Source organism: Lissotriton helveticus, chromosome 3_1 (assembly GCF_964261635.1).
Source record: "Lissotriton helveticus chromosome 3_1, aLisHel1.1, whole genome shotgun sequence".
Lineage (NCBI taxonomy): Eukaryota > Metazoa > Chordata > Amphibia > Caudata > Salamandridae > Lissotriton > Lissotriton helveticus.
Genome location: NC_136061.1, coordinates 701,812,706 through 701,828,129, shown reverse-complemented (window position 1 = coordinate 701,828,129; position 15,424 = coordinate 701,812,706). Strand labels below are relative to the sequence as shown.

The 15,424-nt window shown below is 41.6% G+C and overlaps 1 protein-coding gene across 5 annotated transcripts in view; it reads right to left on the bottom strand.

The window, feature by feature from the left end:
* Positions 1-9,332: 9,332 nt before the first annotated feature.
* The window catches only part of ELP4 (elongator acetyltransferase complex subunit 4), a 1,619,784-nt gene continuing 1,613,692 nt past the window's right edge, over positions 9,333-15,424 (bottom strand). For all 5 annotated transcript variants that reach the window (XM_078680837.1, XM_078680833.1, XM_078680834.1 and 2 more), the window contains one exon: positions 9,333-9,833. In XM_078680837.1, coding sequence (XP_078536963.1) covers positions 9,702-9,833 — 132 coding nt within the window. In that variant the 3' untranslated portion in view covers positions 9,333-9,701. The remainder of the gene's footprint in view (positions 9,834-15,424) is intronic.

Here is a 15,424-nt window from a genome sequence, read left to right as displayed (position 1 = left end):
ATGATATGGACAGGAGAAGTGGACGACCTTCATGCCTTTTTGGAATGGTTGAATAACCAATCAGACGATATCAAATTCACGATGCACTCGGACAAAGAATCAATCGACTTCCTGGACGTCAGCATTAAGGAGATGGAAGGAAAACTATACACCACCCTCTTCAGGAAACCATCTGAAAGAAACTCCCTCCTGCGATACTCAAGTCACCACACAAGAGGACTAAGGGATAATTTACCCTTCGGACAATTTCTCCGCCTCCGGAGAAACTGCACTCTCAAAGAAGACTTCTTTAAAGAATCTGAAGACCTTATCCATCGCCTCATAGATAGAGGCTATCCCAAGCGTCTTGTTAACAGATCCCGGAAGAGAGCATGGTTCCAAGACAGATCCACTCTACTTACACCTAAGACACGGAGTTCATCTTTCGAACGCATGATTTGTGTAACAACATTCTGCACAAAAAGCAATGACATACGCAAAATTGTCAATAAACATTGGGATCTGGTTGCTGATACCCTGGAAAGCCCTGAACCTCCGATGCACGCCTTCAGAAAGGCGAAAAGTGTAAGGGACCATGTGGTACGAGCATTACTAGATACTCCACAGGCACCTACAATTCAAAGTCTATGGAAACTACCAGAGATAGTAGGACACTACAGATGTACTGCTTGTAAAGCATGCCCCATGTGTTGGGAAACCAAACAAATAGCTTACAATAATCTCACGATAGATCTGAAGTCTTTTACAAATTGCAACACAAGTGGTGTGATTTACGCAATCCTTTGTCCATGCGACCTGATGTACGTTGGACAAACACAACAAAAAGTGAAAAATCGTATATTCCAGCACTGCAGCAGGATCCGTTGCTCTACAGTAGGTGCTCCATTAGTTGACCATTTCAAAGACAAAAACCATGCCCCGGAATCCATCAGATGGGTAGTACTTGAAAAGATCTCCCTGGGCCCACGTGGGGGTAATTTGAACTCCATTCTATGTGTCCGGCTTCTGATTACACAGTGGAAACATCCTCTGAGGCACCCCCATTAACATCTGAAATTTTCCCCGTTGAGACACCATGTGAACTACAGGGGCAAATTACAATAGTACCTTCTCTAGTAACTGACCAGGTCCCTTGCTTGAGGCCCGATAATAATTTGTCAATACTCAGCTGGAACATTGCTGGCCTGAAGGCCAAGATGGTAATTACATCTTGGATGGATTGGGTCTCTTCTCACGACGTACTAATGTTCCAAGAAACCTGGTGTACCGATGACTTGCTACTCGAGGGGTACTGTTGCCATAACAGGATTGTCTCGGCCCCCCCCTTAGGCCGCCCCAGTGGGGGCCTTTCCATCTGGGTTAAAATATCTGCAGAAGTAAAAACCGACTTACTTCAAACTAATAGCCCAAGTTTCATGGCATTGGCATACATCAATAGGATAAGGCTATGTTTGATCAATTTTTATAACAATGATTTCTTGTCCCAACCAAATTGTAATTTTATTCTTTTATTTGAGTTTATTGATGAAATCATGGATGGACAGAAATATGGGAAATTCGATGGCATTTGTATAGGAGGGGATTTTAATGCACATTTACACCTTAGAAACCCCCCCTGCAGAAGAGGTATAGAACTATCAAATTTCCTTGCAGGTAGAGAACTTGTAAATTGCATGGAGCATGCCGGCATGGAAATCAGCACTGCCCCGTTTCCCACTTTTATTGGTCATGGTAGTGGTACCACAATTGATTATGTATTTGTCTCACCTACTGTCGCCAATGTTTTAATGAATGCTGAGGTTGTGTGTAAAGTATATAGGGACCATCTCCCTATTGTAATTCACATATTACTTCCGAGGGGCAAATGCCCACATACTGAAATAGGCGCAAGGAACTTGGAAGTTTCAACTGACAAACTGAGGGTAGTCTGGAGGGGCGTGAATAACAGGGAAATTTTGGTAAAAGTCATCAAAAAACATCCAACCCTGATTGACATCTGCCTCACCAGCGATGACCATGGGGGTAACATTATCAATTCATTTAGCGAACTCTGTTCTGTAATAAAAAGTGAGATCTCCAGACCTGCTTTGAGGACATCTGAGGAAACACCTAGATGGTTCGATGCCTTTTGCTCTAAAGCAAATCGGAACCCAGAGATATTCATCAAATTAGGCTACTCAGAACAGAGTATAAAGCCATCTTACGAAATAGAACTAATGAATTGGTTAAGACTCACTGGGATTCTTTGGCACGCTCGGCCAAACTGAAAGACACTACTGGGTTTTGGAGGGAGGTAAAGAAATTAAGATCCATAGGGTCGAATTTAACGGCAATTAATTGTAACATCACTGGACCCACATGGGTCGAACATTTTGCTAAAATTTATGCCACACCGGATAACCCTGCTTTAACCTCCCCCCCTTTAAGCCCCCTTAACATCTCCGTGTCTGAGGTTGAGGATGCCATAGCGGAAAGTGCAGGAAATAAAGCGCCTGGCCCCGATGGGCTCTCAATCGATCAGTTAAAGTGTGATCTTAACTTTTGGGCACCATTGCTATGTAATGTTTTTAATAACTTAACGAATGAACAAATACCAGAAACATGGTCTTGTAGCACCATCGTGCCCATTTTTAAAAAAGGTGACAGGCTGGATCCGGGGTGTTACCGTCCTATATCGTTAATCGATAATACCTTGAAAGTTTTGGGAAGGGTTATTTTCAAAAGGATTAAATCTTGGGCGGAGGAGAGTAAGATTCTACACCCCAGCCAGCTTGGTTTTCGTAGTAATGTTGGCACGGTTGAACAATGTTTGAACTTGAGTCTGATTATGGCAAAATATAATACTGCTAAAAAAACTCCTTTATATTTTGGTTTTATGGACTTAAGTTCTGCTTTTGATTTTGTTAATCGTTCCCGCTTATGGTCCACCCTTCTTAATTATGGTTTGGATGATTATTTGGTGAACTTTTTAGCTTTCTTACATAGTGATCTAAGAGCTTGTGTGCGTATTAATCAATCTGGCGAAGTCTCGAACGATATCAGCATTGGCAGGGGGGTCAGACAGGGATGTGTGCTGGCCCCCCTCCTTTTTATTCTTTACATCAATAATTTGAGCTCCTCTTTGAGTACTTTAACAAAAGATGTACCCTATGTGAATGGAGTCCCTATTCCTACCCTCCTCTACGCTGATGATGCGGTCCTAATGGGCCGCACACCAAAGGCACTCCGTATTTTAATCTCAGGCTTTGTCAAATTCATGGCAGACCTAGGTTTGACCACTAATTTTAAAAAATCGTTTATTATGAGCTGTGGCCCTAAAAAACATAAAATTGTTGAGATTAAATCAGGGTCAAACGTTTTGAAAAGCACTTGTACTTTTCCCTATCTGGGGTTGCTATTTTCAAATTCTGGTTCGTGGCAACCACACGTTTCTTATGCTAGGAACAAGTTGGGTAAAGCTATAAATTGTGTCACTTCTTTGCGACAACCCTCCCACGCTGATGTGATTACACCACTAGTAAAAGTTTATCAAACCCAATGCATCCCAACTGGTACTTATGGCGCCGAGGTTTGGGGCCACACAAATTGTATCCATCTCCAAACCGAAGAAAACAGGTTTTGTCGGAAGGTGTTGGGAGGGGTCGTTTGTTCCCCTCAATATATATGTCACAATGAATTAAACATCTCATACATAGAAGACTTTGTAAAATCAAGACCAGCACTCTTCTGGCTAAAATTATGGATTAACCCGGCTGCCACCTTGACCCGTGATATAATTTTGGACTGCCTAAAATGTGACAGGGCACACTATATACCTTGGTTAAAAGCTGTAAAAGATTGCCTTGACAGCGTAGGACATGGTCATTTGTTTACTTCACCCACCCTGATAAATCGTTCCCACAAGATTACTATTCAAAGGGCACTGTATCATGTGTATAGAGAAGAGCGGGAAAGGAAAAATCTGTCAAAGTGTACTGTTATAAAATACATGGGCTATTCTGATTCGCAAATCAAACACCCAGGCCCTCCTCATAGATATCTATGTTTACACCTTGGCAGATGGAACAGAAGCTTGCTGTTTCGCTTTCGTGATGGGAGCATAGTAAATCTGTTAAATTTTCCTTTGGGTTACAATAAACATCTAGAAACACTGTACTGTCCATGTAACCAAAATATGAAACAGAGCCTTTTGCACTTTTTGTTTTTCTGCGGATTTTATAAAACAATTTCTGCTCATTATTTGATGTCTTACTGTAGAAAACATAAGTTGACTTGCTTTAGAAAAGCACTGAGAACCTTTTTATCATTGGAATCTGATGAAGTAATATTCAGAGTGAGCTGCTTTCTAAAAGCTGCCGTTCGTTCACGAGCCACTTTATATATTGATGCATAACATCCGCACACTATATTTTTTATGCACTTTATAAATGCGCTCTTTGCACATTGGGTTTATTTTGCTCCTTTGCACATGACCGATGAGGATTAATTGAATGTTGTTGCTATTTCTTCCATCCATCTTTTTTATCTCTGTTTGCTAGAAAACAGTTTTAATTGTGTAAAATGTTGTTTTAAGAATAGGAGGGACATTTTGTGTGTTTATGTAAGATAAGATTGATTGGTTTATGCCTTTTTTCTTTCCAGCTGTCATATTATCATTGTACTGTACTGTTTTTAAAATTGCACTTGTATGCACTTTTATGGATGTTTTTATTCCGAATAAAGATCATTTGACTTGACTTGACTTGAACTCCATTCTTGATATCAGGGAATGCAAATGGATGCATAAATTTAAGACCATATCTGGAGGGCTGAATGAACTAGATGCCAACTATGCACAAATGGCCGGCCTTAATCCTGAATAATCTGTGCACATTGTGGACTGTTGAACATTAACACATCTTATGTTATTCCCTTTGAACTGCTCTTCGTACAATGAGTATCACCATCCCATGAAGTGGGAAATGCATATGTATACGTGTATCTTTGAATTATGACACTTCACAGTATCTTACATCTTTCTGTTCCAACAATCATTCAAGGTACTAGGAAATGAGTGTATCTATCATGAAGTGGGCATTACACATGTATACAAGAATAATGACACTTCACAATATCCCTAATTTCACATTCATTTGTTCCAACATTTTTTAGGTACTTTCGCATGAAGTGGACATTACACATTTATATATGCTCTTTTGAATTACGACATTTTACGGTGTCCTATTCCTTTGTTCTAATCAAATCTGATGTACTTGGTACATGCTCCCTAAGTCATAGACCCGAGCTCCACCATCTATGCACTTTACACGCACTCCCCGAGCCGTCATTCCGGCCCTTTTGATTACTCCACGTTGATTGGCCAGCCGCTGACGAGCCCCTTTCCATACTAGCATTGAGCGGCTGCACCGCGAGCTTCTGCAGATGCAGCGCGGCAGCCTGAAGGACTGACGGCAGCGGCCCCTTCTCCCCAGGAAAACGAAAACGCGAAGGTAGGGGTGGGTTCACTATGCTGAACATGCTTGTAAACATCAATGGAGCTTGACACCCTGCGGCGCCCGTATCACTCGGATCCCCGCGTGCATGTTTCCATGAATCTATGCCTTATTGATCACCCCAACACGGTGGTGTTTTTTAACTTTCAATTCTGAACGCCAGCACAGCATCTAATGGCGTTTTCTGTTTGACATTTCAGAAAGACGTTCCTGCACTCTGAGCGATCCTATTGTTTTCAACTGACAAGGCGATGTGTATACCTCTCCGAGGAACACCGTCTAAGTAAGTCCCTTTCCCTTTCCCCGACCTAATACGGGCATTAGTCTGACTCAGCCCACTGAGAATTTCTTTCATATCATGTATTACAGGAATCACAGGAGCACATAAAGGCCCACGACCAGACGGAATAGATGCTAACCGTCTTTTAATGTATGTACAACTCGTCTTCTCTTGATAATTTCTAAGACCCATCACCACTGTAATTTAACTTCAGCCCCGGCATTATCATTATTTTTCAGGCTCTCTATTTCACCTTCCTGAAGAAGACCCCAACATGAGGCGCGAATAACCCTTTAGCGTACACGGGGGTCGAAACGTAGAACTACGCCAATCTAACACACCATAGGATTAAAATGAGGAATTGATTTAGGCCTATGTGTGATGCAACTTGGGAACTTTTTTCATTTATTTGACTGTAAAGGCGTTTCTATTCTTAACGCGATGTTCTAAAAAGTCACAGCACCTTTACCCTGCCCCTCACAATCTCCACACACCCTTTCCCCTCCTCACAGAGAGCACCATGTATGTAATGATTATACAATTACATTGAAAAACTCTATTGCACATGATTGAAATTATTGCAAAATAATGAAAGAACAACCTTGCAAAAATAAATGCTACTGAAGGTTTCAAATATCACCATTTTTTCTCAAAAATGTAAACGCAATTACTTAAGAGTTTGTGGTGTATGTCTGTTTTAAAACAAATTTAAGTGAGTCTTGGTAACAGAGATACCAGAACTCGGACCCAATCGTTATTGTACTTTTAGAAATTAGGCATTTTCTTATTTAACCATTCTGCATGCCTCTGCCAGTTTGTGTATTGACTGCTTGGTGATTTTAGAGTGGCTGGGGATGTGCATTCACTGCAGACAGTCACTGCGGGGTGGGGTTTGGGGAGTGCCTGGTCCTTTCTGGATGACTCAGGGGTGAGCCAAATGGGGCTTATCTGTATTAGAGTAGTGGGAGGAGATTTCCTGCACATGAATAGGGCTGGCCTCCCTTGCACAATGCGGTCTCCACCCCCTGTGATCATACAGAACCAGTGTGGACAGAACTGGGTTGGACTCGGCTCAGAGACCCATGCACAAAGAAACAAAGACAAAATTGGGTATAAATAGAAGACCTTAAACCCCAGAACATTAGATCGCTTCTGGACTCAAGGGGAACCTTTCCCAAAGAGAAGAGCTGTAAGGAGAAGTACTACCCCTTTGCGGTGTGCTGTCTGGGGATGGCCTGCAGTTGCTGTTTCTGCCAAGGCAAGGACAAAGACTGGAAACTTGTTTTGAAACTACTTGAAGAAGAATGTCCAAGGGCCTAAAGTGTGCTGGTCTTCTGTTCTGAACTCTCAGGGACACAAAGAATTCACCCTAGCATCCCTGAACTCTATTGCTGAGAGTGTTGACCTGCCTGGAGGTGCCTATTTCAGTTTTGGGCCTCTGGAGGTTGTTCAGCCTGCTGTTGGGAACTGTAAGATACCTAAGAGAAGCAAGAAAACCTGTCACCGAAGCCATCAGCAATGCTGTGATGCCGCGCCCTGCACTGATGCCTGGGGCACCGCTCATGAAGTGAATGACGCACTGCCCGGCCTGCACCGCAGCTCCATCACCCCAGTGAGGTGGTGCCCTCCGGGGCTTGGGGGGCCTGCGAGGCCCCCTGCCATAAAATGACAATGACCCAGGGAGGTGGCGGTCCCCTGAGCAGCATGGGTGAGGCAGGAGCCCCCCACACATTTTTTTTTAAAAGCCCCGGGGAGGTGGCGGTACCCTGGGCTGCAGCTGGGCCACGTGCCCCTTGCATATAATTATCTAAGCCCCTGGGAGGTGGCGGTCCCCAGGGCTGCGGGGGCCCCTGCGGGCACCCGCTATATAATTACCCATTGCCTTCGGGGCCTGGCCCACCCGGGGGCTTATAGAAAACGAAGCGCAGGAGGCCGTGCTTTGTTTTTTTTTATTTTGTCAGGCGGATTTGTGCACCCGGGGCAAATTGGGACAAATTTTTTTTAATGCTTTTTTTGGCCCTGGGGTACTTGTGGGAACCCCTGAGCAGGCCTAGGGGGTCAGGGTGTTTCTACCCTGCCCCCTTTTCTTGTTTTTCATCCTTTATTTACTGTTTCTTGTGACTCGCTTACCAAGTCACAAGATGGCTGCCACCACTTCCTGGTTTGGAGTATTGGCAGCCAATCAGAATGAAGCTCGTGCTCGGGAGGAGTCGCAAATCCTCCTCGGTGCTTGGATATCGATATTTTTATTTTTTTAATTTCTCAGCAACTACTGAACGGATTTACACCATTTTAGAAAAAGGGCTCTTTCTGAACCAAGAGAAACTTTTTGCCAAATTTGGTGTAATCCCGTTCAGCAGTTCGGGCTGTAGCCGTGTCTAAAGTTCCTATGGAAATTAACATGGGGAAAACGGGTTTTGGGAACCCCTGTTTTCTCGGCCCCCGCTTGACGAATCACCCCGAAACTTTCAAGAAAGGAGCTGACCTGATTGAACCATTAGTTTTGAAAGTTTCGTGAAGATTCGTCAAACAACACCAAAAATATTGGCAAAAGAAAAAACGCTTTTTGAAAAGAAAACAAGGTCCTAACTATAACTACCTACTTGCGACCGCCAGTAGGTAATATATATATATGGTTTGTTAAATATAAGAGTAAATCAACGTGACTGAGCACATTTTATGATAGCATTGAAAAAAGCTACCCACCAAAACGGGTCTGCTTTAATAAATGGAATGAACTGCCCTTGAGTGCTCCGAGCCCGTTTCTTTGAAACTTACAGTTCATGTTCACGATCGGAGGCGCCCGCCTACAAGTTCAGCACATACTTGGTGCACACTGTATTGGACATTAAATGGTTAGTGCCTGAACTGCCAACATTGGGAACAAAAAAGGCACTTGCCAGCCGATAAGGATCAAAAATTATTTAATTTGGGGGATTGAGGTCAACTGACCGACACCGGCTGTGAGGAGGTACAATGACTTTGATGCATGCTGGCAAGGCCAGGGAGGTATCCCATGCATGCCATCTTTGAATGTAAAACAATATGACACTGGGGGTTTATGGCAGCCCATTGGGTCATACATATGGCAGGGGGGCAATTGAATGTGCCTATTTGCATAGGAGAATATAAGTGAATATTTGTGGTGTTTTAAGGTGTGGATTATCAATGTAAATTACCATGCAAATATGGCAGCTGAGAATTAAGTATTGAGGCTATGATGTTAACAGTCCTCTATCCTTTGCCGCATTTTAATCTCCCAATAGGAACACCTTATGTGATTTGTGAAATATAAAAGGAAATCAACGTTACTGAGCACATTTTATGAAAGCATAGAAATAGGCTACCTGTCGAAATGCATCTGCTTAAATTAACTGCCCATATATATATATATACACACACACACACACACACACACACATATATGTGTGTATTTACAGATGTATGTATATACATAACAGCAAGTACACAGAAATATCCACACACAGTACTTACGTCTATCGTTACCTTTCTTCTTAAAGTTGATATCAGCAAGAAACAAATTGGCCAGTGACAAATCATTTTATTACTTCAAGTCAAATTTTATTATAAATAATGTTCAGTGTTAAATAGGCCCACTTAATGGTTAAGAGGTGCCTGAACCAAATTCTAAATAAACTTTAGGAAAAAATAGACTTTCAAAACTATATAACTGAATGCTGTATTACCCCCTATTCAAAATACATGTCTGTATCAATCCAGTTCTGTATTCTGGCATTTTTTCGTGTCGTGAGAAAGACGGGAATAAGGAGGAAAAAATTCAAGCATTTAACAATACATATTTTTAAGGAGTGCTGAGTCAAATAATTAAGAAAAATATTTACATAAATCATTAACAGTCGTAATTAGAACGCCAAAATAACCTAAATGAATATGTTAAGCAGAAATCCCTAGAAGTCCAGGTGCTTCTTGCCTGCAGCCATAGCGCCACATCCTGAGCTCAGCAGTTTGGCAGATTCTGCCAGATCCTGTTTGCTTGAACGGCTCACTGTGTCTGACAAGTCTGGAGGCAAATGCAGTTGCTATCACAGAAAAGAGGGGAAAAATAAGCAGTTTTTAGAAACCAATTCATAAGATATTTTAAGACCTATACATTAATTTTTTAGTAAGAGCTTAGAATATTTGTATTTTAACAGACGATTGCCTTTAAATCAACGTTTGGATGACACATTATTAAGAATGCTTGAAGAGTTGTTCATGAACTAAGTACTATATTATTATCATTGCCCAAGTCGAATTAGGCAACCCAGTGTTGAATAGTAACGTAACTGAACCAAATGCATTTGTTTATTTATTGATTTGCAACTTTGTGCAGTGCAAGAATGGCCCAAAGGCGCTTAACCACTAAACAGTTAAACAGCAAGGTTAAAATTAAACAGTCAAGTACCTAGAGCAAATAAACAAGGGAGAATTATAAATATGGGAAAATATATATAGAAGCATATTAAGGAAAAAAGCCAGCACAGAGTAAAATAAACATGGATAGTATATAGATGGGGGTTTGAGGGGAGGACACAGACTCGGATAAGAATAGAGGTCAAATTGCAAAGGAAACGAGCATGGGGTTGCAAATGAGTGAACATTTAAAACAAGCACTGAAAGAGAGGTAATCGTTGCAAATTTATAGAGAACTAAAAAGTGGCATCGTTCTAACGAAACTCTATAACAAAGACAACGTTGCAAAATGGTGAAGAGATCCATAGGGGGAAGAGGGTGGCAATAAGATTGTAGCAAATAGCAGGAGTGAAGGGGTGTACCGACGTACCATACAGTAAGGAAGGACAAAAGACGCCGATATAATCAAATCAATATACAAGTAGAGGAAGTAGGTCACAATGCGAACAGCTAATCTAGATAGCTGAAAGGAAAAGCAGTGGCCATGTGGCCCGTGAGTGAAACTCAGTATAGAAATGCCTTTAAAAAAAATAGAACTTTAAGCTCCTTCTTGAATGAATACTTTGAAATAGTGATATAGACAGCTAGGGGAAGGGGTGCGGGTGAGTTCCTAATTTAGTTGAGCAGCCAGAGAAAGAATAATCCATTTTGGTAGGTCCTCATCCTAAGTGCTAAGCATGCCCTATCAAATGAGAGCTACCGAATTTCCACCCCTTTTGCTGATCTAAATTATGATCAGTAATGTAAAAGTCGTTTGCGGTGTGGCACGTACTTCTGCAGTTGCCTTGGCATGTCCTTTGCAAGTTTTATATTTGGGAATGGAAAATTTGACGTGATATCTTTAGGAATGGGATGAGCTATCTTTAGGAATGGGATGAGCGCAGCCTGCTTCAGGTAGTTGTGTTCAAGACCTCAGGCCTGGGATAAATTTATGAGTTCCATGATGTCTGCGGTAAGTGTATGGAAGAGTCCCTTGATACATGATGTGGACCGGGATCTACTGCAAATCAAGTCTTTTATGTTGTTGTCCAGTTTCCCTACTAACTCTATTGGAACGTGTTTGAAAAAGAAAAGAATAAACCAACTCAATGTGGATCAATTGCTGGTTTAGGTGAGGACCTTCTATTGGATTACTTAAGTTTCCTCAAATGTTTGTGATTTGGGGGACGAAATAAGGATTGGGCTTTTGTTGTGTTCCCTTTCTTCTCTTCACTGCTTAGTAATGTCTTCCATTCCGTATGAACTTTTCTGTATTGTCAAATGGGTATTGCCATGCTAGTTCCAGGTTGTTAGCATTTTCTTCCTTTTGACCAATTTATTGTTGTGCCATTGCCTTTATTCCTTGGGTCTTCCTTTGGGTTATGTTACGGAAGTAACTCTGATGTGTCATAATGTTCAGATAGCGTACCTCTATGCACTTCACTAGGCTTTTCCTATGTTGGCCTCCTCTGGGCACAGTTATACTTGATTGAAATGGAGCCTATGAGGAAAAAGACTAATAAGTGAATAATAGATGAGACACTGTAAAATGGTGCTCCAAATACCGGTAGAAATGTTGAAGATGTAACATGGAAAAGTGATAATATATTGTATTTGTGGTGAATGTAACTACTGGGTGGTGTTTTTGAAATAAAAAGATCTTATCATAAAAAAAAAAAAAAGAAAATGGAGTCTTGTTTTCATTGTCAAGTTGCCTGAAGTAGTGTGACTGTTTACTGAGAGTGCCTTATATGGATTACATTATAATGTTATTGAACATAATCAAGGAATGTTCTGATCATGTTTGGGCTTTAACTGTAATTCCAAGATTAAGTGCACCAATAAGGGCCTTTGGCACAATGTAAATCGTCTGACAAAATGATTGCTGGGTAAAAATTGAGTACATGTCATACCTCTGTCTGTGTGGGGTGGGCTTGTTCAGTTGGTTGAAATCATTTTCTCTTATTCTAGGGACTCTACTCCCAGGTTAAAGTCGCACATAACTGATCTTTTATGGTTTTCTGCTCAAACTACTCAGGTTTGAAGAAAAAGTTCTTTAAAATGATTTCATCATGTTTTATCAAAGGTGGCAAGTAAAGCTTCACACTGGCAAAGTAAGGGATTCAGTGTTTTGCCATAAAAACGCATGTTTGTATGCTGATTGCTTAAGACAAATGCTTCCTGCAGACCTGCCTATGGAACCTGTACAGGGGCGGGTGCAAACACTGCCCTTACATTTACAAAATCACCTATTTGCCATGGGTAACGTGTTCATGTCTTAGTAAACATGAAAAGAAAATTCACAGTTGTCTCATTTAATAAATACTATTTCTGATTAATGTCAGACTAGACCTGAAGAATTTTACTAGCAAAAACCAGGAGCACATATTGAGCTTCTGTCGGTCTTTTAAATCTCCCAAGCTGCGGATGGATTTGCTCTGCTATGAGTGTCGATCATCATTAGTATTGCCCAGCTTTGGTCACTCAATTAACCTTCAACTTGGAATGCCCCTTTTTGCAGACAATTCACAGTATGTAGATTATACATTTGTAGCCAACATTGCACTTATATGCTACTCTCAAATACATATTTAGGGCCTAATTACAATGTCGGACGAAGAGCCTCCTCCCGACACCATCTCAGAATCGGGACTGACTGACTTGCGGTCGGTGGTTCTGACCAACGATTACGATGTGACCGAACACTGTTCGGTCGAAGTCCCATTGTTCCCTACGGGAGCTCGTGTTCCGCTCGACAACCTCCCGTAACACAGGCTTCTATGGGGAAATGGGGTGTGTGAGGAAAACCCTGCACCCTGTTGCACGCACTCCATTGTGCCTGCCACGCACTGCAGGGTTTCACAAGGAGGTCCCTTAGGTACCCCCTCAGCCCCAAACCGAAAGCCGCTGAATGAAGGGGGCCCTGCCAGGGGACCTTAAAGTCACTTTCCGACAGCCTTTTTGTGTCGGACAGGCAGAGTCGGAAAGGCTGTTGGAAACAGACATCGGTAATCCAGAGGACGGAAACGCTGTCCATAGGGGTGTACGATGTCGTTCCGACCATAACAGATACTCCGACAGCCAGTCGGATACTTTTCAGAATGACTGACTTTGTTACGGTGCGACTGCGAACATCGTAATCAGTATGTAAACCGACCGAGTTGGTTGGAAGGGTTCAGAAGCAGTCAGGGAAATTTCGACTGTCTGGAGGAAGTTGTCCGCCCGACATCGTAATCAGCCCCTTTAATTAACATTTCTACTTTTTGTGAGAATTGGGCAAATTTTACTCATGTTAAAAATATACATTGATGGTGGGCACACACATCTATACGCCCTGAAGCTAAATAGTTCAGCTGACATCTGTCATTAATTTCCCTCTGTGCAAGAGCTGATTCTATTCTCATCCAGGAAGAAGTGGTTTATATTAGCAGGATGTTTCATTTGCCCCTCAGCCATCTCAAATAGTGTTAGGTCTGTCACCAAAATGCCCTTCATGATCACTCATCACCTCAATCTTGTCTTACCTCCTTTCGCTGCTGATGGAAAAGTACACCAAAAGTAAAGTTCTTTGCATGGTTCACCAGTCCAGTAGGATAGAAACAACATTTTTCTGAGATCAAATTCAATCCTTTATCACCATCCCAGGGTCAAATGGCCTGTTTTTGTCTTTCTGAAGATGCCTGATTTTTATCACTGTATTGGTATAGCCATAGCTGGGAAGAAGTGTGCCTTTCCTCCAATCGCTGCCTAATTGGGGAATGATGTCTCTGACATCAGAAATATTGATACTCTTCTTCACTCACTGGAGAAACATAAAGATCTGTGTCTACCACATAGTAGGGGTGTCTCTATTGTGTAGGTTTTTAGGTAGGTTTTATGCAATAGAAATGGTTGATTGCTAAAAATGGAAGCTGTTTCTTATGACAAATTTTCTGTGAAGCAATATTCCAAGAATTTGTGGTAGCCACGGTTACTTATTGTACCTATTATAAATGACCGGAGATGGTGTTCATCAATATGTAACAATTTCATATTTTTTACTGCAACGCTGATTTAATTTTGGTTAGTAAATATTCATTTTTGCTTTACTCTGTGCATGAGGCTTGTGTCCTGGCTTGAGGGTCTATTTACATATTTTTTTTTTAAACACACGTCTTAAATCCCTTCTAATTATTCAAGGCATTGTTTAAAACAGAAGAAATGAATGTGCAGTAAATGTGGGTCAGAGATACAACAGTGTCTTCACTGTGCATCTTGTGATACTGGGGGTTCTGCAAGCCTCTCCAGCATTGTTTTTCTAATTTCTACAACATATTGCTTGTGCGTTCATTAGCCATTCATTTTCACATCTATCTGTCGCTATTATGACCAGTACTACTATTGAAAAGACCTACAGTGAGATTGTTATAGGAAGGCGGACTAGCGGATTAATGGACTGGATTAAAGACTGACACAGACAAAGGCAAATTAAACCATTGAAATGTGCTAAAACGACTGATCAAAACTGTCTAATGTGATCGTTTTTATAGGTCACGAAGAAAATGTGCGTGAGATCTCCACACAGGGCTCTGTCCTGTGGCTTCTCTATCAGATGGAGGCTTTAATTAGACTTGTGATACTGCCTGGAAGGTTGCTGCTGAAGGATTGGTATTAAAAGATCTAGTATGCTTTATTGTGTAGTGTGTATAAGTACATGCACGCTAAGTACGTTCTGGGGCTCATTCATTTTATAGTTTGAACACATGCTAGATAGAGAGTGGAGAAGGAAACCAGATTTGTAAAAGGAAGGCCCACTGGTATTCTGTTCGGCTCCATATTGATGACATTTGGGTACTGTTAGAATTAATGGTCAAGACAGTCTTTTGCACGGTTAAAGCGGTCTAACAATGTTACATCTTACATGTGGGTTTCTCATTATCGTGTTGATAGTCTGTGTTATGTATGTGTGTTGAAGGATTTGTATCATCATGTATACTGCTGATGCTGCTTCAGAGCATGCCACTAGGCTAACACCTGGCCAAACAAAACACAGTAGAAGAAAGTAAGCAGCAGCATAGAATGCTGAGAGATTGGGGTGGGTTATAGGGCAGATGCTGTGTGGAAAAGGTATGTTTTGGGCCCCTGTGGATGAGGTTTTCTTCAGCCTTCCGAGGGTAGCAAAGGAGAGTGTCCAGATCCCTGAGGCTACAGAGACCAGCTACCAAACTGAGTTTGTTTTTTGAATCGGAGAATCTTCAAT